Consider the following 23,477-nt stretch of genomic DNA (forward strand, 5'->3'; position numbering starts at 1 on the left):
TGACAGTACCCTATACCTCTATAAGGCCACCATTCGCCCATGTATGGAGTACTGTTGTCACATCTGGGCTGGTGCATCTGCTGCTTGTCTCTCGCTCTTGGACAGGGTTCAAAAAAGAGTCGCCAACCTGATAGGTCCTGAACTGTCATCTAGGCTTCAGCCTCTGTCCCATCGACGAGATGTTGCATCCCTCTGCCTATTCTACAAATACTTTAATGGTGAATGCTCTGACGAACTGCAAACACTTGTACCTCGCTGACGTAACTACCCCCCGACAAGCTACTAAGTCTCATCTCTTTGCAGTAGAGATCCCTAAGTGCAAGAAAGCCCTTTACTCAAATAGTTTCTTCCCCAGAACTGCGGGGTCTTTGGAACTCCCTTCCGGGATTCTGCTTTCCTAACTGCACTGATATGCAGAAGTTCAAGTGTAATGTTAACAAACATCTTTCTCCTCATCTCCCTTCATAATGACCCTGCTAATTAAGTCCCTGATAGTAGACCCCTGCTTCAAAGTGGCACTGTGCCTTGTTTGGGGTGAAAAAAAAAAAAAAAAAAAAACTACGCTTGCCTTTGGAATTTCCTACTTGCATTAAACTTCCTAATTTTTGTATATTGGAAAACAGTCATAGGGAATATGCAGAAATTTAAATGTAATGTGAACAAGCATCCTGTTGCACAACTCCTCACTTAGGATGCCTCTATAAATCTGACAATTATAGTAGCTCCTTATGTCTCGGTGGCAATATGACTTGTTTGAAATAAAAGTTTAAAAAAAAAAAAAGGTAAAAAATAAATTTTTAAAAATATTACAGTATATAATGACTCTGGGTAATAAGGGAAGATGTTAAATTCAGAGAGATTAATGAAATATTGGTTATAGTCAACTAACATACTTCCTAACTTCTGGCGTAGCGCAACTGGAATGAGGATAAGGCAAATCAGTACCTTCACTTTTATTCTTCTGTATTTTTATTGTGAAGTTCTTTATTGAAATAAAATAAAAAGACATTATTGAAAAATATACAATAAAAATAACACAATCAGTTTTTATTTGAACTTTTAATAAGAAAATTAAAAAAATAATTTTTTTATTTTATTTGAAATTTTATAAGCAAAATATGTTTATGAAATTTTAAAAATAAGTTTTGTATTTCAATTTATATGATGTTTATGAAAGTATAAAAATAAAATTATTGAAATCAAAATAACAAAATAACTGACATCTATAATATAAATCTCACCTGTTTAAATGTAGGTGCGTATGTATGTTTGTATGTCGGCCTAAAACTTTCAACAGAGGCGACAGATCTTCACAAGATCGGTATCGTTTTGAAGCTCATTCCTTCGGATGACAAATATCGAAAAATTGGCCCAAAACATTAATTCCTTCACGTTTAACTGGGCACTTTTCTAAAAGGTAGATTCTCTTTTTTTCGCAGATATTTTGGAAAATCATCCAATTTAAACATTCGCCGGTTTAGCAATGAACGCAACGGCAAAGATGTTACGCTTTTTTTTGTTGCATGTTCTTTTCCTCCTTCGCAGTACCGGTTCGAGCCTGCCTGCCTACTACCACTTTTTTTTTTTTTTTTTGCTCAATACATACCTCCAAACACCTGGACAATGCTGGGCATACAGGCTAGTTACTTCATAAACTAAATAGTTTGTTACTTAAAAAATATTTTCAATAATTCTTTAAAAAAAAAAAAAAAAAAAAAAAAAAATCAAACTAATTTCAGTAATTCTTAATTAAAACAAGACTGAAAACTTCAATGTTTATCAAATAAAAAAAGTACATGCATGGGGGAAGATATCGGCATAAGAGAAAAAAAAAATCCTTTCATTGTCAGAAACATCGCTCATGGAATGCAAGGACTAAAGGACAGAATGAAGCAAGAGTTACAAGGCTGCTGAAAATAAACTCAAGATCCACTTTCTAGAGTTATATGGATAGATTCCAACCCAGAAAACAGCAATTCTTTCCGTTCTGTCAGAAACAAAGTTCACTTTCTACTTTCCGTATGTTAGACCCTTGAAAACCTAACTGACTCGGTCAAGGTCAAGTTAGGATTGATGGCCTTGGCGACAAACTCACTTAGAAGTTGAGTCTTGATAAAAAAAATATCCAAGACTCATCATCTGCAGCAGATGTCAGCGTTAAAAGTATTCAACTGTAAAAACCTGCGTCAACTTTCACTATCAAATAAAATTTATTAGCAAAAAAAAAAAAACCCAAAAAAACAAGGCATGTAAATGGAAAGAAAATACAAGTTTTTCCATTTTATTTGGATTATTTGCGCTACTGTTCTCATGTTGAGCATTATTTGCACATTTCGGACAATGTAAATTCCAACCTCCTTCAGGTGTATCTTGTCAGACTTGTCTGCAAGGAACCATGATGCAACAGACAAAATATCTTCTGGAAGCTGAAAGTTTAATCCTCAGTGTGGGCAAGGATGTAATACAATTTCGAATTACATAGGACCCAATCATGACTGACGGAACAGAAGCATGCTACCCCCATGGATTAAATAATGGGTTCCGTTCTAAACTCTGTGTCGAATTCCAGAGTTCGATAAGATGCACCCGAGGAAAGTCAACCTAAATGTTGAGAAAATGACACTCAAGATGAGAACAGTAGTCCGAAGAATCTAATGCATAAACAATCTTCATCTAAAAAAATTCAGAAACAAATTTTTTTCCATAATAATGATAAGTTTATCGAACTCTTTATTTTGTATCGTCAAAGCCGACAGAGTTTTAGCCATAGTTGAGGTACCTTGTTCCCTGTTGGCCGAGCCATGTCTCTGCTCCAGTGCAGTTCTACCAAGCTTTATCTTTGCCTTTTGAGAAAAGATTTAGTTTATTTGCTAATTGCCTGAAGCGCCCTTATTGAGGAATGCAAACGGGGCTAACTAGGCATCTTTTTTTTTTTAGGGGGGGGGGGAGACCAGAGCACATTTCCTCTAGGGTGCAGGCTTTTCTAGCACGTGTGTCACCTCTTCCTCTTATGGGAGCAGGAAATAAATAACTTCACTTAGTCAATGGCTGATGTGGAAGATAGATCCGATTTGAATAAGATGCGCTAGACGAATATAGGTATTATGCATGAAGGAGGTGGAGGAGGGGGGTGATAAAAAGAAATCAGAACAAGACCCGGGTAAAATTTAAAAAAAAACACTTTATTACATTTTTTTGTTTTACAGTGCTAGAAAATTATTACATTTCATTTGTATTTTATTTTTAACAAATAGAAAAAAAAAAAAAAGTGAAAAATATAAAAATATTAAAATTGTATACTTTGATTTGTATAGTTTTTAAGTGTAAAGAAAAAAAAATACCTAAGTTAGTAAACAGTGTTTTTGTTTTAATGAAGCTTTTTTTTCATGGAAATTTTTGTAATTTTAATAACGAAGATAAAAAATAGTTTGAGATTTTTAGCAACAACCTCACCATAAAAAAAAACGTTGAAAATTGTCAGATTTTTTTTTTTTTTTTTTGCATGTGGATTCCTACACTCCAAAGGTGTGCATTTTGATAAAAAGTGTTTTTTTTAAGAAATTTAAGTTTATAGAAGGCAGAATGGTGTGATGGATGGAAAACTGACGCAGCTTAAGATATAATGGTGAAACCAGCTATGCAGTTTCACTTGTATTGATCCAATTCATATGTATATATATATAACCATACATATATACGTCTTTTTTTGTTTTTTTTTACAATATTTTACATGTAGGATGTTCTTAATCATGTTAGGCGGTGTGTCTGTGATGCTATATTTCGGGACGTCTTCCCTTTGTCAAGCATGTGTTTGACTTTGAAACATGCATGGTAGATTTTATTGTAGATGGAGTGGATTCGCAAAAACTGGAAATTTACCTGTTTCAGATGCATATATATATATATATATATATATGGAATAAATGACAAAAAACTATATTCCAAAATTCATGATGTTGACCATCTTATAATTTATTCCTTTAATTCAGTTGACTTTTACAATTAAAGGAATAAATAATAAGATGGTCAGCATCATGAATTTTGGAATATAGTCTTTTGTCATTTATTCTCTATATTGCTCTGTAATTACATTGAGCTTCTTAAATAAGGATTGGTATATATCATAAGAAAATATATTTCTACAATTTTTATATAATCAAGTTTCATGTAACTTTCATTCCTCATCTTTTTAAGTTCATTTATAGTTTTTGGAATCAGAAATTAGGCTCAAACATTTTAGATACTGATTCCAATACACCCCCCCCCTCCTACCGATTCCATAGCCAAGTGTTCATACTGTGGAACAGTCCAGATCTTTTGTCGTTGATCAAACTCGACCTTGAAATTTGGTTGATCAATGCAAAGCGCAGCACACACTGATTTCTGATTAATCGTTCAGTCATTTGAAGATAAAAAAATTCAAACTGAAATCGTTTATATTAGACATTATATCATAACGGTTCGAAGCATTTTTAATAATCTTCTTTTAATAGTCTTCTGGAGGTTGCAGGTTCAATCCTTAGTGTAAGCGATAACTAAGATTAGCATAAATTAACACTTTATACGGTTAAACTTTAACTGGAAAACACACTCAACCAGTATTTTCAAACAGCCTGATATGGTAGCACCAGATGCCTTAACAGGTTTTACCATTCCAGGCAAAAGTGGACCTGAGAGCAGTGGTAACCAAGCGACAACTTCACATTCCCCAAATAGGGCCTCATTATTCAATGTCTTTTATGGTTACACCCAGGATCAAAAAGGGTCGGAAGCTTTATCGATCAAAACTTAAAAAATAACCAAGATGAAAATAGTAGTCTGAATAATCCAAATTATCAATCCCCATCTCAAAAATGCAGAAATTTTTTTGGCATTCCAATATATTTCTCGAGACATTTAATCCTTGTATTACTTCCCCTGTTTTCTAGATGGTGATAGATGATTTGGTGTCCCTGACAAAAGATCTTCCAACAGATTTTTTAATTGAAGGAATTTATCACATTCTTAGACAGATTTTGTTATTGTTGTTATTATTATTGTTAGTAGTAATAGTATTTATATTATTATAAGTTGTTTTGCATAAGAATGATGCTATTCTGTTAAAAAATTTATTTACTTTTAAGAATGTTCCATATAAAAAAAATGTTCAAAGAAATAAATATTACACATTTATGAAATAAAAGTAAGAATTGTTTACATTAAAATGTTAATATAATATCATATATTATATATTAGAATACATAATATCAGCTGGATGATGTTTCGTTGAGGACAACAAATCAGCTATCACCGGCTAGAAAACAGGGGAGGTAATTCAACAATGAAATGCCTCAATATATATGCTGGAATGCCCATTTTTTTAAAGACAAAATACGCAGGAATCAAAGATTTTAATTGTGAAAATGCAAATTGGAATAAAATCAGACTTTTTTTTTTTTAGGAAAAAAAAAAAAAAAATAAAAAAAATAAAAAAATGGTGAGTCCAATGATTGCCAAGAATCAACAAATGATTTTTTTTTTTTAAAGTTTGAAAATGAGATTTAACGTTTGATTTTAACAAAAAACTTTTTCAAATCAAAGTAGATAAAAAAAAATATATGAAAACACAGGCACCCTACAAGGGATGAGTATTATCAGAAAATACACACAATAAGTTCAGATCATTTTTTTTTTCTCATAAAAAATAAAAATTTACTGAAAAAAAAAAAAAAAAAAAAAGTGCATCCATCTTAGTTCTAGTCATAATAAATTTTTAACAAAAAGGTTTATAAACTCATTCAGGTTTGCTTAGAGCATATCAGCCCATTTTTGGGGGAGAGAGGGTATTTAATACTAAAAATTATAAATGAGCCATTAATTTGTCTATTAACCACATTTTCCTTATTCTATTGCAATAGAACCGAACACAATGGAATTCGAACAGTCAATTACATTTATGTAGATCACGAATAAAAAAGTTAAGTTCTGATATTATCAGCACAGTAGATCTACCAAAACAAAGAATGAATATATCATGCTGCGAGTCATTAAGAAAAAAAAAATGCAAGAAAGAGACATTCTAAATGACTGATAATTTTTTATGGAACATTCTTGGAGGATATCCACACGCGTACCAAGAATGATATTTCTATGATTATTACGTCTGGTGATAACATTATTAATTCTGCTGATATTACTACTATCAATAGCAATAAAATATTAGTTTTGCTGCCCAGGGTAATAACCATTATTATGATTTCAGATATAATTATAACAAAAGTTATTGCTCCTACTACTACAAATTTACAATTGCTATTGTTGTTTATTACGGTAACATTATTACTACTGCTGCAAACTACGAAAATTGCCACCAGTGCTGCAAAACGACTACTACTGCTGCAAGCTAAGCAAAACGACTACTACCGCTGCAAGCTAAGCAAAACGACTACTACCGCTGCAAGCTAAGCAAAACGACTACTACCGCTGCAAGCTAAGCAAAACGACTACTACCGCTGCAAGCTAAGCAAAACGACTACTACCGCTGCAAGCTAAGCAAAACGACTACTACCGCTGCAAGCTAAGCAAAACGACTACTACCGCTACGCAAAACTACTACTACCGATGCAAGCTACGCAACACGACTACTACCGATGCAAGCTACGCAACACGACTACTACCGATGCAAGCTACGCAAAACACTTCTACCGATGCAAGCTACGCAAAACGACTACTACCGCTGCAAGCTATGCAAAACGACTACTACCACTGCAAGCTATGCAAAACAACTACTACCGATGTAAACTAAGAATACATCATTACTACTATTGTTCATTATGGTAATATTGCTACTACTGTAGCTGGGTAAGAAAACCTCACTACTATTTCTACAAACTATGATGACATTGTTATGAAGTGGTTTGCAAGTTTTTCAATCTACCGTTTCATTGTTGTTAAATGTTAGGGGCAAGAAATGGAGATTACTTCCACTTGGGATTTCCAAGTAATTATTAACTTCTGATCATGGGAACTATCTATTAAAAAAGTTAAGAGGGCTCATTGCTTCCAACTTTGTTAGCCATTAAATTTTATTGTTACTTACGCACTATAAAAGAAAAAGTAAAAAAGTTTTTATATGAAATTTAGAAATTTTCTCAAAAAGTGTTCGTATGATTTTTAGGGGAGTGGGGGGGGGTCTTAAGTTGTTAAAACAGTTTCAAATGTTTTGGCACTCATACATTTTAGTTTTGAGGGCAATTTTTTTTTTTTAAACATTTTTGTAGACTTCCACTCTGAACAAAAGGAGATAATTCTAGAAGTTCTTAAAAGTTTTCCAATAATGACTGTTCAAAAATATTTACAAATTATAACGCTTATTTTAATTTATTACTGAAGTTTAATTTTGTAAAAAAAAACAAAAAAAAAAAAAAAAAAAAAAAAACTTCTGGTGTAACGCTACCGGAAATTGTGACAAAGCAAATCAGTTCCTTCACTTTTTTCCCCCTCATGCCTACATCTCCCCTGTGCATGTACTTTTTTTTTTAAATGTTTTTCCAATTAAATCTATTATATAAATGCAAATAAAAAAAATGTATTTTTAAAATTAAAAAAAAAAAAAAACTTATTTTTATAATTTCATAAACATATTTCTTATAAAATTTCAAATAAAATAAAAACAGTTTTTTATCTGTATAATTTTGTTAATCTTTATTGTATATTTTTCAATAATGTCCTTTTCTTATATTTCAATGAATCGCTTCACAATAGAAATACGGAAGAAAAATAAAATTGAAGGAACTGATTTGCCTTGTTACCACTTCCGGTAGCAGCCATGCCGGAAGTTAGAAAGTAAGTTAGCTGACTATAACCCATTTTCATATAATGACAACTTTCAGTTATTCCTCATTTTTTTTTCTCATAAAAAAGTTTGTTGTTTATATAAAAAAAAAAAAGGGGGTGCTTCTTCATTTTAAGAGTGAAATTTGAAATATTAAATTTCAAGTAAAACCAATGATATCTACTCAAAATTATCATGTTGCAGTAATGAACATATCCATAAATTATGAAAAACAATGAGATAGAAAATTAATTATTAATGAAAATAGTTTTTGAAGACAATTAGCAAAAATTGAATTTTGTTAATTTTTGTTTAACAAAAAAAACAAAAAGAAAACAGAGTCTGAATCATAATATTTTCTGTAGACTTTGAAAATCTTGGGCTAATTAAGCAAAACACATTGATACTGCACTTACCACTGGACTTTACAATACACAACCACTCTGCTAAACGACATCATATCACGTAAGAAAAATATATAGATATATTGCATTGTTTTTTAAAAAAATCCTGAAGGCTTTTTTATAAGCCAAAAATTTGAAACTTTAAATAAATAATATATCTGTTTATTTAAAAAATACAAATTTGCACGTGATCGTTCTTTCTAACCTCACATTTTAAATTCCATTTATTTTACTTGAAATTCAATATTTTGATTTTCATTAGTCATCATGATAAAAATTATTTATTAAATTTGATCTCGGTATCATGGGTGACAGTGGAAGGGCTTCTGACTGAGAGGGAGTAGTCTATTAGGCCTGTGTAAGCAGTGTAATGATGTATGATTGGTTTGGTTGTTTTCTTTTATGGCATATCAACCCTTTTTCAGGTTATTTAATGCCGAATCCAGTTATTTTGTAGAAGGTTTTTATTCTTCAAGCTCTTTGTATCTTCGGAATAAGAGGAATACAAAGTACAAAAAATGTCTTCCATTTTCATATAATAATCACTTCCATTCATTACAGAAAATTAAAAAAAAAAAAAAAACTGTTTTTTTTTTGTTTTTTTTTTTTTTAGAACATGTTAAAAAATATATTTCATTGAAAAGAAATATTATGACTCAATTTCTGCATATTATTCTATTTTATCTAAAGTTGAAATATTTCTGATATATATCGACCCGTAACCGGTTCATCTTCAGTGAGTGAAAAAGTTCTATTGTCTGTTTTTTCTTTTTCTTGTAAGTAAAATCCTTGCATTGTTAAGTCCAAGGCGTGCTGCTGCTGCTGTTAAAAATGCACATGGTTTAAACAAACTCTCTAGTGAGCTTTTGTTTAGCGTGTGTTCACTTAAAGGTATAAGAATTGATATTAAAGTTCTTAAAAGCATCATTAAAAGATAAAAACATCGATTAAACTATTTTTTTCCTTTTTAGAATACGTTAAAAATGCAAAATAATTCTTTTTTAAAACCTTAAATTTAATTCAATAAATGTTCAGATAATTAATGTATTTTTTTTGTGTTATGTTTTTTTTGTTTTGCTTTTAACAAAAAGTTACACAAATCTTTAACATGTTCAGAGAAATTTTTTTAAAGAAGATTCATGAATTGTCTCCCCCTGCTCAGAGTGGAAACCTTCAAAAATAAAAATTTAAAGTGTCCACACACAAAAAAATCTAATGCACAAGTGTGTGTGTATATATATATTTTTTTTTTTTCTCCTAAGGCAGATCGAATTCAATCCAGAGATTATTTCCTAAAAGAAAGGCCGTACTGAAAAAAAAAAAATAATAAAAATAACGACCCAATTGTTGAAAAGATGTGACAATTTACCTGGTCAAAACTTTGTAGCCAATGTCTTTCCGGTAGAAGGCGTCTGTAAAATGGATCAAAGCTGCCCCCTGTTGTGCTTTGATTGAAGCCGTTTCAAAGTCTTTCTCCTTAGCCACCACAATCAAGACACGACCACCAGAAGTGACCAGCTGATGCTCATTCATGGCCGTACCAGCGTGGAAGACAGTCAAACCGGCAGTATGAGCCTCCAACAAACCTGGAAAGAATGCACACAAAAACAAATAAATCCGTTATCTTTTCTGAATTTTTGAGATAGGGATTAATAATTCGGATTATATGGATTACTGTTCTCAATCTTGAGTGCAACTTTCACAATGTTTTGGTTGATATAATCATCGATCTCCTTCAGCTGCATCATGTCAAACTTGGAAATCGTTCTGTCAAATTCGAGAATCATTACAGAATTTCAAACAGAATTCTTTATTTAATCCACGGGGGTAGCATGCTATCGTTCTATCAACCATGATTGGGTAGAAGTCCCAAGTAATTCGCAAATTTATTTTTGAGTGTCGCCCACATCGAGGATTGAACCGTCAATCTCCAGAAGAGCGGAACTTCACAACTAAATTTATTAAGTATTTTAACTGCTGAGGTGAGGTTGGAGATTGAGCAACTCTTGCTTTACAATTACACACACAGCCACCCTTATTATCTCTTAAGGCTGAATTGAGGCCATGAGCTTCATTTTGAAACAAAATAAGAGTGTCCTGGGTACGTTTCGGTCATCCTGGACTTCTCCTTGCCACTGGAATCAGACAGTGCCTACTCAGGAGAGGTATGGGTGACGATTGAGCAACCGTTGCTTTACAATTACATGTGCAGCCACCTCTACAGGGACTATTCATTGTCTCTGAAGACTTAACATAGGCCATGAGCTTCATTTTAGAACAAAATAAGAGTGTCCCGGATACAGTTCGACCTAATGATTTTGGTCAATGACCGATTGAGCTACAGGAGTAATTAGAAAATGACACTATCGACTACAAAGAACAGGTGGTTACTGTTTCAACTGAAGTTCTTTATTTTCTTCCTTTCTCTCTTGAGTGAGGGCTTGAGGACAAGCGTTGCATGTAGATGGTTGTTTTGTTTTCATCTTTTCGGGTTATTTTATGCCAAATCCAGTAATTTTGGAAAAAGATTTTAAGATTCAAGTTCTTTCTATATTCATGGTGTTTGGTTTGATTGTTTTGTAGAGAGAAAAATGTTTTGTCTTTGCAGAACATGATTGAGTTTTGTAAAGTGAAAGGAAAATAAAACAATAACATTAACGTTTAGTGCATTTCAGTCGAGAAGCTGATATCTTTGGACAGCCTGATCTGGTAACACGAGAGACAAGTTTGGAATGGAACTTACAGAGTTGTGAATGTGCAAGTCAATGTTAGAAGTCGGATAATTCAATTGAAGGCATCTTGTATGTTCTTTGAAAATGAATAGATTTTGTTTTAAAAAGTATGTATTGTTCACTCATTTTATACAAGCATTCAATTTCTGCACAAAAACTCCTAGTTTAAATAATTCTTTGGAGAGAATTAATGATTGGTTTAGGTGGTTTTGTTTTCGGGTTCCTTAATACAATATTGCATCATTGTGCCTGTTTTAAAAGTATGTTAATGGAACATGTTATTGCAAACTTGGAGCACTTGTGCTCGTTGACTTAAATACCTATAACTAATCCGACAAGTAGCAAAATCCCACCTCTTAACTTAGTAGAGGTCCTCAGATGCCAAAAAACTATTCTAATAACACAGAATGAAAACCTGGGTGCACAGACTGAATCCAGTAATTATTCCCCTCTCCCCCTCCCATAACTGTTTAAAAATCCTAATAATAATTTTAACATTTAATTCCACCACAATGCATTTTGGTTCATTCATAAACAAATCATCCATTTTATTCTTTTGTTAATAATTGAAAAATAATTTTTTTAAAAACAGTGAATAACTTATTGTAAGTAGTTACTTATCGCTTGAATGTTAATACTTATAAAAAGTAAAAGAAAAATTTCAAATGAAAATAGTAATACAGAGTTTAGGAACAAGAGCAGAAGTTTACTGGTTTTCATGATTTTCCAAGGCAATGCCAGGACACAAACCCCATTAGTAATAATTGAAGTATGTGTGACTATTTAGAATTTGACATTCAAAAGAAAAATCTTTTATGATGTATACTAGCATGCTGCCCAGCATTACCCAATCGTACAATCCACTTAAACATGATATTTTAATTTATGCATATTGCGTATATATTATTATAGAATCACTCCCTATTGATTATTATATATTACAAGGAATAATTTGCCCGGTGGACTAATTCGTGTGTTTGTTTACAATATTACGTCAGCTGATATTTGGTCTTTCTTCTGTTATGAATAAAATGGAAGAATTTTTACAGAGGAATATTTTACGTTACACGAGCCTGTGTAACTTAAAATATTTCCCTGTAAAAATTCTTCATTTTTATCTACAAGAGAAAGACTATTTTTAAGATCGGATTTTTTTTTAAATTAGATTTTCGATACTTCTCAGATGAATTTTTGTACAAAACATATCTAAGAACACTTCCAGACATATAAATTACCTTTGTGTAAAATTTGCAAAAGATAGGTTCAGCCGTTTCGGAACCTATGAAGGAAGGAACTCACATACAAAGTGACTTTTATATAATAACTAGCGGGGGTTACCCGGCATTGCCCGGGTGTTTGGAGGTAAATCAAAACTGGGGGGAGAGGGGGGGGGGTGTTAAAATAATAAAAAAATTAAAAAAAGTTTTGGTAGGTGAGTATGAGGATTGAACCCGAACCCTTGAGGCAAAGTTGGAAATTAAAGTGTGAAAAATAACATGCGACATTAACCATTTGGCCACCATGACATACTTACGGAAACATGTTTGAATTTATTTAATTACTTAGAATTTGCAGGTGCACGTTTTAATGTATTAATGAGATCAACTTTGACTGTGGGGTTTTTATTTTTATTTTCCCAAGATGTTTGAGGGGGGGGGGCCCAGCTCCCCTTGTCCAATTTGAATAGCAATTGTCTGATATAAGGAAAATATTTCAACATTCATCAAAGCTGATTGCTTTCTGACATTTCGGAAAAATACCGCCAGAATTAGTGTCGCTTTTATTATAGGAAAAAGCCTAATCCACATGCAGTGAGCGAAAATTCTTGAATATTTATCTTCCCAAAGTCGAGCAAATTAAATAGACAGGCGAGCTCTGTTGTTAACTCAGAGATATTATGATTTATATGCGATATAAAAAGTTTTAAGTTGTGAGTTGACCAAGTGCTTCTCTGAAAAAAGCCTTTCTTGGACATACACAAAAAGCGAACATACATACACACATTTTCACTTTTATATATATATAGATTAGGCATACTCGTCATGACTTGAAAATATCATATTCCAAAAATCATAAATCGTACTATTTTTAGCAATTTTAAGAGTAAATCGTATTCAATCCAAGGTTGATTTTGATAGGTCGAATTGAGCTGTATACTTTTATTTATAAAGCATGGCTATGGCTGGTAAAAACGATTAATCTATTACATAAATCTTGAACGATTGTGTGTGTGTTCATATGTTCATTAAAAACTTGTCATCCACATCGTACATGCACAAACGCAGCATCGTTAGAAAGAGCGATCTCTCAGACAAAAATAGGGGGGGGGGGGATCAATTATTTTGTATAGAAATATCATTTTGTTTGAAGGGCGGGGTCAGATAAAAACCTTGCTTCCGACGCAGTTTGCAAACAGTGCATACACTAACCGTTGTTATATTCTTCCGTTTAAATAGCTAAATTTGTGACGTTAAAACAGGTGTCCTTGTTGACCCATCGATAAAAGCATTCGCTTGTTAATTTGAGTTATGCAAGTTTGTGCCCAGCACGCGTCAATTGTTTTCTTTGTTTTTTTTTGTTTTTTTTATATAATCGAGCACCACACCCTCTCCCTGCTAGTTGCTAATAATGGTAAAATTTGACTTTCCTAATTAAAAAAAAAACAAAAAAAAACAAAAAACAAAACTATTGATCAATTTACAAGATTTTTGGAACATGACATCTTCATTCTGACATGGGTATATGTATATCATAAGAGTTCTGCAATCCAACCCTATATGCAGTACCGTTATCATATTTAGGCTGGTGAAGTTTTGAGGGGTCTTGATAAGATGATTAGCCCCACCCTATTCTTCTTTGCAACCTCTTTCTCACAGACGTGATGTTGCTAGTCTCAATCTTTTTCTATGAATATTATTATGACGTATGTTCTTCAGAATTGTCTGATCTACTCCCTGCTTCCTTTGTTCCAGCTCGTTGGTCTAGTGATCATCAATTTACAATTTTGATACCACATTATAATACAACTTCCTATTCCAGTAGCTTATTTCCAAGAACTGCAGGTTTGTGAGACTCCTGCTGACTCTTTTCCGCCTACCTGTATTTTTTGACCAGCATTTTCTGTCTTTGCGATAATCATCTCTCATTCTTGTTAGCATCTTAAATCAAGTTGCTTCAACTCTTGTCTGGACTGATTTACATAAAATAAAAAAAATGGTGCAAATAAACTTCAGTATGGTTTCCAGAACAAGCCTTGCTAGTAATAAATTAAAAAAAAAAAAAAAAACCTCACCTGAAATAGGGATTCCTTTCTTGTAAGAGCCTGGATAACCCCCACTTACAAGCACGATTCCCAAAACTTTATCATCTTTATCAAATTCTGGCATGTGATCTTTAAGGGTTCCATCAACGCAAGACTTTCCCACAACGAATAAATCCGACTTCAGTAAAGGAAGGATCGTCTGAAAATAAAAACAAGCTTACACAATCACCATTTATTTTGAACTGGTCCTTAAAAAATTAGTCGACCATAGTTGAAAGAAGCCAAAAGGTTTACTTTTAATTGGTTACTACAATGTGTGTTAAGCAAAAAGGCATCAATCACAATTTTATTTTGTCTTTAGTACGACTTGATTGATAATTCAACCTCGGTAAATTAGTGAACAATCTTATACCAAAGCTGTTGATTATAATCGAGGGCTCTCTTTTGATTAACTCTTACACACAGAGGAGCAAGGGACTGCAGCGCTCCTTTGCCAGGATAACTCCACTTAATCTTGATTCTTCCATTATAATGCAGAGTGTTTAGCAAGGGCGTGCCAAGTACCATTTCTTAAGTCATTGGGAATGTTGTGACCAAGGATTGAACCCTTGTCTCATGGCACATTATCGAACACGCTCACCCTTATATCGACCCCCCCCCCACCATCCCTCTTTCTGTTGGTCGGCATCTGAAGAGGTGCAGACCATCACGGATCTTCACAATCCAATTTTGTTAGATCAACCTATGTTGCAACTTTAGTGCAAGTCATGGCTACTTTAGCATTAAAGATAGAAAGGTGGTTACCTGCGTCTCAGGATCTCCAAAACGACAATTGAATTCTAAAACACGAGGCCCATCAGTAGTAAGCATCAGACCAGCATATAACACACCTGGAAGTTTCGAAGAAAAAAAAAAAAAGACAATGAGAAAGGTAAATATGAGAGTAAGAAGGACAAAAACAAAGCAAAAAAACAAAGCAAAAAACACCAGTGAAAACTTTACTTTCACCATGACTAATGGTTGTGCAAAATTTCAAGAAAAAATCCAAGGTGTGGTTATTGATAAAAGTGCAAATAAACGAACAGGAGTGAATTACTAGGTGTTATCCCTCCTTTGTCAGAGGGACCAAAAAGGAAAGGCAGTTATCTTTTCATGTGAAAATTCAGAATTTCTTGATCTCTTCTGAACACTAACACAACACAACCAGGTGAGGGTGATGGTTGCCAAAACACGGGACAATCTGCACAAGTGGGACTATGTACAATGTCCCTGCATTGCCGACATACAGATTATCGCACACATCCTCACAGACCGTCCTCCTACACGAGGCATGCTTCAATGTGGGCCTGAGGAATGCCTTGGACACTGACCAACAATGGATCTTGAGATGGAGTGAAAGGCGATAATGATGATGATGATGATGATTAGCTCAATGTGCAATGACACTCATCCAGGATGGGCTGACCACATCTCGTGTTCATCCTCTGCCGATTAACAGCAGTCCTTGGCATACTTCAGCCATTCCCAGTTCCAGCGTTGAACACCAAAACTGCAGAGGGGCCACCAACTCTATGCCTGTCCTCACAATTCTCTCATCCAAGTCTTTAATTTGAGGCCTCTATGCTTCTTCCAGTTGTCAGATGCGATTAGGTCTAACAACTTACGGATTAATTTTTATTCAAACCAACAAAGTCTCCTTTTCAGAACATTCTCTATAATGCTGAAAATGTTGCATTTTGCATGACGGTGCAATTTGATCAGAGAGATGGATGCATAGAATGCACCAAAGGCAATATATGCTGAAAACCTTGAGTGTGTGAAGATCTTCTTTGTACAAGGGTCAGGTTAGTAATCATACATCAGTGTTTGGCATATGTTCAATTTGGTTGAGAGTTTTATCTCTTAAGACCACAATCTACATTGGAGATGGCAGAAGCCCAATTGATACAGGTTGCAATTTCAATCTAATTACACCAAACCAGGAGTGAAAATATATTAGATAGAAACAAAATCTGTGAATAGTGCTTAAATAAATATTAAAAAAATAAATATTAAAATACAAAAAAATGTTAAAATAAATGATCAAAAAATAAATAAGTATTAAAATAAATGATTAAAAAAATAAATAAGTATTAAAATAAATTTTTAAAAAATAAGTATTAAAATAAATGTTTAAAAAATAGGTATTAAAATAAATGATTAAAAAATAAATAAGTGTTAAAATAAATTAAAAAATAAATAAGTATTAAAATAAATGATTAAAAAATAAATAAGTATTAAAATAAATGATTAAAAAATAAATAAGTATTAAAATAAATGATTAAAAAATAAATAAGTATTAAAATAAATGATTAAAAAATAAATAAGTATTAAAATAAATGATTAAAAAATAAATAAGTATTAAAATAAATGATTAAAAAATAAATAAGTATTAAAATAAATGATTAAAAAATAAATAAGTGTTAAAATAAATGATTAAAAAATAAGTATTAAAATAAATGATCAAAAAATAAATTAGTATTAAAATCACTTTTTCCATAGCTACCAACGTAATAGATGCACTGAAACTAAAGCTGCTTTCAGAACTGCCAGCAACCACTGTAAAAGAGTAATAAAAAATGCAAGAGAACTATATGTGCAATCCGTTAAGTCCAAAGTAGCTGAGCAGCGGCTTGGTTCCCACCAGTTCTGGCAAATAGCAAATAGGATCTTGAACAGAAATGTGCGTTCTATCCCAACCATTATCAATGGACCAGAGGTCATCTCGACAGCATCCGACAAGGCCAAACTATTTGCCAAAAACTTTGCGGCAAATTCTACCCTGTGTGACGAAGGCCATCAACTCCCCATATTCCCTCCTATAACAGACAACACGCTATGCAACATACAAATATCTGTGCGTGAGGTCACCAAGCTAATCAAGAACCTTGACTCCAGTAAAGCAACTGGTCCCGACGGTATTCCAATTATAGTGTTAAAAAAATTACAACCAGAACTTGCCCCCATACTTTCCAAACTGTTTAAGCATTGCCTTAAGGAGAAGTGCTTCCCAACACCCTGGAAAACCTCATCAGTATACCCTGTATTTAAGAATTCAGGTGATAAATCATCTCCCTCTCAGTTCAGACCAATAAGTCTCCTGTGTGTCATAAGTTGCTGGAATCCACAATAAATAGAGAAGTAGTCAACCACCTCAGCAGAAATAACCTTCTTAGCGACACGCAATATGGTTTCCGCTATGCTAGATCTACAGCAGTAGCGAATCTCTCGACAAAGGCTTAATTTCTAGGGCAATTGCTCTCGACATATCAAAGGCCTTCGATAAGGTTTGGCATAAAGGCCTACTACACAAAATTTCCAGCTACGGTATAACTGGAAATGTTTTCTCTATCATTAAGCCATTTCTCTCAGATAGGCTCATAAGAGTAGTTATTGATGGGCAGAAATCAGAGGCCCACAGTATTAATGCTGGAGTCCCTCAGGGGTCCATACTGGGCCCAACTTTCTTCCAGATCTACATCAATGATCTCCCAAAACACATACTAAAATCTTTCGTTGACATCTATGCTGATGACTGACCATCTATGGCAACACATCAAAGGCCGTAAATGATGACGTTCTCTCTGATTCTCTCTCCTCTGATCTTGAGCGCGTGGTTCAGTGGGGGAAGACGTGGCTGGTTACCTTTAATGCATCTAAGACCAAGCTCCTATCTCTACATCATAAACGCTCTGATCCCCATCTGGCATCAATTGAAATGGATGGTTCTCGTCTAAGGGAGGCCCCAGGCTTTGATAAGCTCCTGGGTTTGACCTTCATACATGATCTTAAATGGAACACATACATCAAGTCTGTGGCCAAGGTCGCTGGGAAAATGCTGGGATCCTTCTACTGCTCCAGAAGATATCTCACTGCTGATGCAATTCTCTATCTATATAAGAGCCAAGTACGTCCAAAGATGGAGTACTGCTGCCACATCTGGGCAAGGGCTGCTAAAAACAGCCTATCCTGCCTTGACAGAGTACAAAATAGACTCCGTGGCTTGGTGGGGGATGCCCTTTTCTCTACCCTGCAACCTCTTTCCCACAGAAGAGACATAGCGAGCCTGTCATTGTTCTATCGTTATTTCCATGGCAGGTGCTCGTCTGAGCTTCATTCTCTGGTCCCTCCTTGCCAATCTTTCTCAAAAAACACCCGACTAGCTGAAACCACCGTCAATAATTTTCCCCACTCCCTATTTGTGTCTAAATCAAAACGTAGATACCATGAACAAAGCTTCTTTCTTAGAACTGCACGCCTGTGGAACTGTTCCGTTTGCCTGTTTCCCTCCCGACTTCAACCTGGATGTCTTCAAGTCCAACACAAACAAATTCCTGATGAACCGCCTCCCCCTTAAGTAATGACATCTTACCAATTCTCCAATACTATTGCTACACTATCCCTTTGATCACTGTACACACAATAACCCTTATCCCTGAGTGGCCATTGGGCCTTGATAAGTGATGAACCCCATGTAAAACAAATAAATAAATGATTAAAAAATAAATATTCAAATAAATGATTAAAAAAAAAGTCTTAAAATAAATGATTAAAAAATAAGTGTTAAAATAAATGTTTAAAAAATAAATAAGTATTAAAATAAATGATTAAAAAATAAATATTCAAATAAATGATTAAAAAATAAGTGTTAAAATAAATGATTAAAAAATAAGTGTTAAAATAAATGATAAAAATAAATAAGTATTAAAATAAATAATTAAAAAATAAGTCTAAAAATAAATGTTTAAAAAATAAATAAGTATTAAAATAAATTATAAAATATGAAGTATTAAAATAAATGTTTAAAAAAATAAAGTATTAAAATAAATGTTTAAAAAAATAAAGTATTAAAATAAATGATTAAAAAATAAATAATTATTAAAATAAATGATTAAAAAATAAATAATTATTAAAATGATTAAAAAATAAATAATTATTAAAATGATTAAAAAATAAATATTTATTAAAATGATTAAAAAATAAATAATTATTAAAAAAAATTAAAAAATAAATAATTATTAAAATAAATGATTAAAAAATAATTATTAAAATAAATGATTAAAAAATAAATAAGTATTAAAATAAATGATTAAAAAATAAGTATTAAACTAAATGATACAAAATAAATAAGTATTAAACTAAATGATTAAAAATAAATAAGTATCAAAATAAATGATCAAAAAAATAAATAATTATCAAAATAAATGATTAAAAAATAAATAAGTATCAAATTAAATGATTACAAAATTAATAAGTATCACAATAAATGATTAAAAAATAAATATTAAAATAAATGATTAAATAATAAATATTAAAATAAATGATTAAATAATAAATATTAAAATAAATGATTAAATAATAAATATTAAAATAAATGATTAAATAATAAATATTAAAATAAATGATTAAATAATAAATATTAAAATAAATGATTAAATAATAAATATTAAAATAAATGATTAAAAAATAAATATTAAAATAAATGATTAAATAATAAATATTAAAATAAATGATTAAATAATAAATATTAAAATAAATGATTAAATAATAAATATTAAAATAAATGATTAAATAATAAATATTAAAATAAATGATTAAATAATAAATATTAAAATAAATGATTAAAAAATAAATAGTTATCAAAATAAATGATTAAAAAATAAATAAGTATTAAACTAAATGATTAAAAATAAATAAGTATCAAAATAAATGATTAAAAAATAAATAAGTATCAAAATAAATGATTAAATAATAAATATTAAAATAAATGATTAAATAAATAATTATTAAAATAAATGATTAAAAAATAAATAATTATTAAAATAAATGATTAAAAAATAAATAATTATTAAAATAAATGATTAAAAAATAAATAAGTATTAAACTAAATGATTAAAAATAAATAAGTATCAAAATAAATGATTAAAAAATAAATAGTTATCAAAATAAATGATTAAAAAATAAATAAGTATCAAAATAAATGATTAAATAATAAATATTAAAATAAATGATTAAATAATAAATATTAAAATAAATGATTAAATAATAAATATTAAAATAGATGATTAAATAATAAATATTAAAATAAATGATAAAAAAAGTGTTAAAAAAAAAAAAATGATTGTGTCAAATTTACTCAAATAAGGACAACTCACCAACATAGGGAAAACCTTCCGCTTTCATTCCGTCGACAGCTTTTTGAAGAATGTCACGTTCAATATTATCAAGTTCCTCTTTTGAAAGCTATAAAGAAATGGATAAAATTCATTGTTGAAGTAGCAACAAAATACATATGGAGTTACGGTTTGCTTTGTTTTATTTTACGGCATATCTCCCTTTTCAGGTTATTTAACGCCAAATTTTTCCTTTTCGGATTATTCAATGCCGATTCCAAGAATTTTGGAAAAAAGTTTTCATGCTTCAAATTATTTATATATTCAAATATTTATTCATAATGTTTGGTTTGGTTGTTTTATGCAGGAAAATTGTTTTTGTTTTTTTTTTTACTTTGTAGACCAAGATTGGATTTTAACAAAGGGAAATGCTTCGGGTCAAGATCAAAGTGTAGTATCTGTTCTCCAGATGCTGCACTTCTATTTCTTGTTCTCTGTCAGTGGAGAAGAAATCCTTCACGACTGAGACAATTGTTTTATTTTTGTTCCTTTTCTCCACGTTAAAAAACGACCCTGGTGTCTAACTCTGCCCCGTGGGGAGACACTGTAAATAGGAACAACGACATTGTGGGAATTGAAATTCAAGCTAAACTTGATTACTGCCCTTTAACTTTGGTGATACAGGCCTGGCCACCAGAGGGCAAAGGTAGATATGTCACTTCCTGTTTTATAGATCGCCCTCTTTTTCGCTGGACCCTCAACCACCAGTCAACATGTGACGATATCACACTCCTGGTCGGCATGGTCACCAAACCAGTCCTCCTGACTAACCTGTCAGCCTATCATCAAATACTAACCGCGAGTAACGTCACTCTCTTCTCACTGAACTCCTATCTATATCTTCATTCCTTCTCATGTATATTTATGTAAATAAATCTACATTCTTTCACTATCTTATATATCGGTATGTTTCGCCTTCATTATGCAACCTTTGCTTCTCATCACTTATTCATTTAACAGCATGGAGGATGGGATCGTCTATAACATAAACAGGCCATCCTACCTTCCACAATATCAATGCAATTTTTTGTCCACGATTGATTGTTTTTGTTTAACGGCATATCAACCCTTTTCAGATTATTTAATGCCGAATACAAAGATTTTGAAGAAAAATTTTTGTAATAGAATATATTTGTTGTTTTCAAGTCGGTTTCTATTTAACCCATAGTTGGGACCCTAACAGGTACTACCACTCCGGGTCAGAGTGGACCTGGGAGCAATGGCAATTAAAGGGCAGCTCCACACACCCCAAAGCCCACAAGCTGGGGTCTCACCACTGGATATAGTTTAAGGTCAGATCCCGGACCATTTTGTCTAGGAAGCCAATATCTTCAGACAGCCTGATATGGTAGCAGCAGTCATATAGAGTTAAGCGTAGTTTTACCAAATATGAAAGGTTATTTAGGTACGCTTGATACGGTATGACCCCTTACCTCAGAGGTCACCAAGAAATGGATTTTGATTCATTAGCTTAATCATGCGTTTATACAATGAATATAACTGATATGCATTTCTATTGGTTGGTTTTAATCAGGTGATAAAGAGTGCCTGTGCATTATAACTTGGTATAAAAAAAATGCTTTTTAAGTAAAAGCATTTTATTACGTAATTGCAGGTCATGTTGAAATTAGTAAAAATTCCAAACATTACGAAAAATGATCAAAGAGAAAAATAATTACAAGAAAAAAATAAAATAAAATTTATTCCATACTAGTCTGGGTGCCCGGTGTTGCCCATGTGTTTGGAGATGTGTCTTGAGCAAAAAAAAAAAAAAAAAAAAAAAAAAAAAAGTGGTAGTAGGCAGGCAGGCTTGAGCCCTTACTGTTTGCTAATTAACATTGTTAAAAGTTAACTAGTTATTATTGATTTATCTCTATCTATTATCTATCTATTCAATGATATTCTTAAAATAGTTTATATTGGGAGTTATTTATTGTTTATAGAATAAAGTGTAGCAATGGGTTTTAGCTGAAGATGTTTATATAATATAGCTAGGTTAAATATAAACAAAATAACCTTGAACAGGCGTACATGACGGAATGGTCACGTAACTAAACTGAGGTCAAAGGTCGGGAAGTTTAAAAGTCGACAGTTGGAGTTTGATCGCCAGAGTCAACAGACGAGAGAGTTGGGGTCTAATCACACAGGTGAATAGACATACTTGACGGCCAGGGAGCGGGCTGGGTGAAGAAGAAACATGTAGAAGAAATGCAGACCCTGTGAAATCATTTGAGACAACTGAATAAATTTATATTATAAAAATATAAAGTGTTGGTCTTGTGGTTTCACAAAAGAAGAACAGATGTCTCAATTGGATGGTGCTGGTCATTTCATGGTTGCGTCACGGAGCTCAGCAAGTGAAGATACAAGAACTCTTCAAGAAAAAAGGTATGACGCATATATTATTCTCTCTCTCTATATATATGAACTGTAAAGTATACCCGTGTGATAACTCTGATACACCATGACTCAGTTTACACGTCAATATCATATCCTCCTGGCTGAACAAATATTCATATCAGACCCAACATATAACATATTTTGTAATACCAAATCCACCTTGTAATACAATATTAGTAAGTGCGAAGGAGGAAAAGAACGTGGAAAAAAAAAAAAAAAAAAAAAAGGTGATGTCTTTGCTGTTGCGTCCATCACCAAACTGGAAGTGGCGAAGGTTTAAATTAAGGCTAGTCAATCGAAAAGAGGGGATGACTTTCGAAAATATCGGCGAAAAAAAGCCACCCCTTCTTGTAGAAAAGTGCCCAGTTGAGAGTGAAAGAATTAATGCTTTTAGCCAATTTTTCGATATTTGTCGTCTGAAAGGTCGAGCTTCAAAACGATACCGATCTCGTGAAAATCCGTCGCCTCTGTCGAAAGTTTTAGGCAGGCATACAAACATGCATACATTTAAACAGACAGATGAGATTTATATAATAGACTAGTGGGGGTACCTGGCGTTGCCCGGGTGTTTAGAGGTGTGTGTGTGTGCTCTGGGGGGGGGGGGATCAAAACAAAAAAATAAGCGGAGTAATAACCCTGTTTAAATATTATATA

The 23,477-nt window shown here is 32.3% G+C and overlaps 1 protein-coding gene across 2 annotated transcripts in view; it reads right to left on the reverse strand.

The window, feature by feature from the left end:
- LOC145246887 (trifunctional purine biosynthetic protein adenosine-3-like) overlaps positions 1–23,477 on the reverse strand; it is a 132,745-nt gene that overhangs the window by 51,746 nt on the left and 57,522 nt on the right. For both annotated transcript variants that reach the window (XM_080108759.1, XM_080108758.1), the window contains exons 8-11: positions 20,406–20,493; positions 15,016–15,101; positions 14,242–14,410; positions 9,587–9,803 (exon numbers count right to left, since the gene is read on the reverse strand). In XM_080108759.1, coding sequence (XP_079964885.1) covers positions 9,587–9,803; positions 14,242–14,410; positions 15,016–15,101; positions 20,406–20,493 — 560 coding nt within the window. The remainder of the gene's footprint in view (positions 1–9,586; positions 9,804–14,241; positions 14,411–15,015; positions 15,102–20,405; positions 20,494–23,477) is intronic.

Source organism: Euprymna scolopes, chromosome 24 (assembly GCF_053919585.1).
Source record: "Euprymna scolopes isolate OS-2025 chromosome 24, ASM5391958v1, whole genome shotgun sequence".
Lineage (NCBI taxonomy): Eukaryota > Metazoa > Mollusca > Cephalopoda > Sepiida > Sepiolidae > Euprymna > Euprymna scolopes.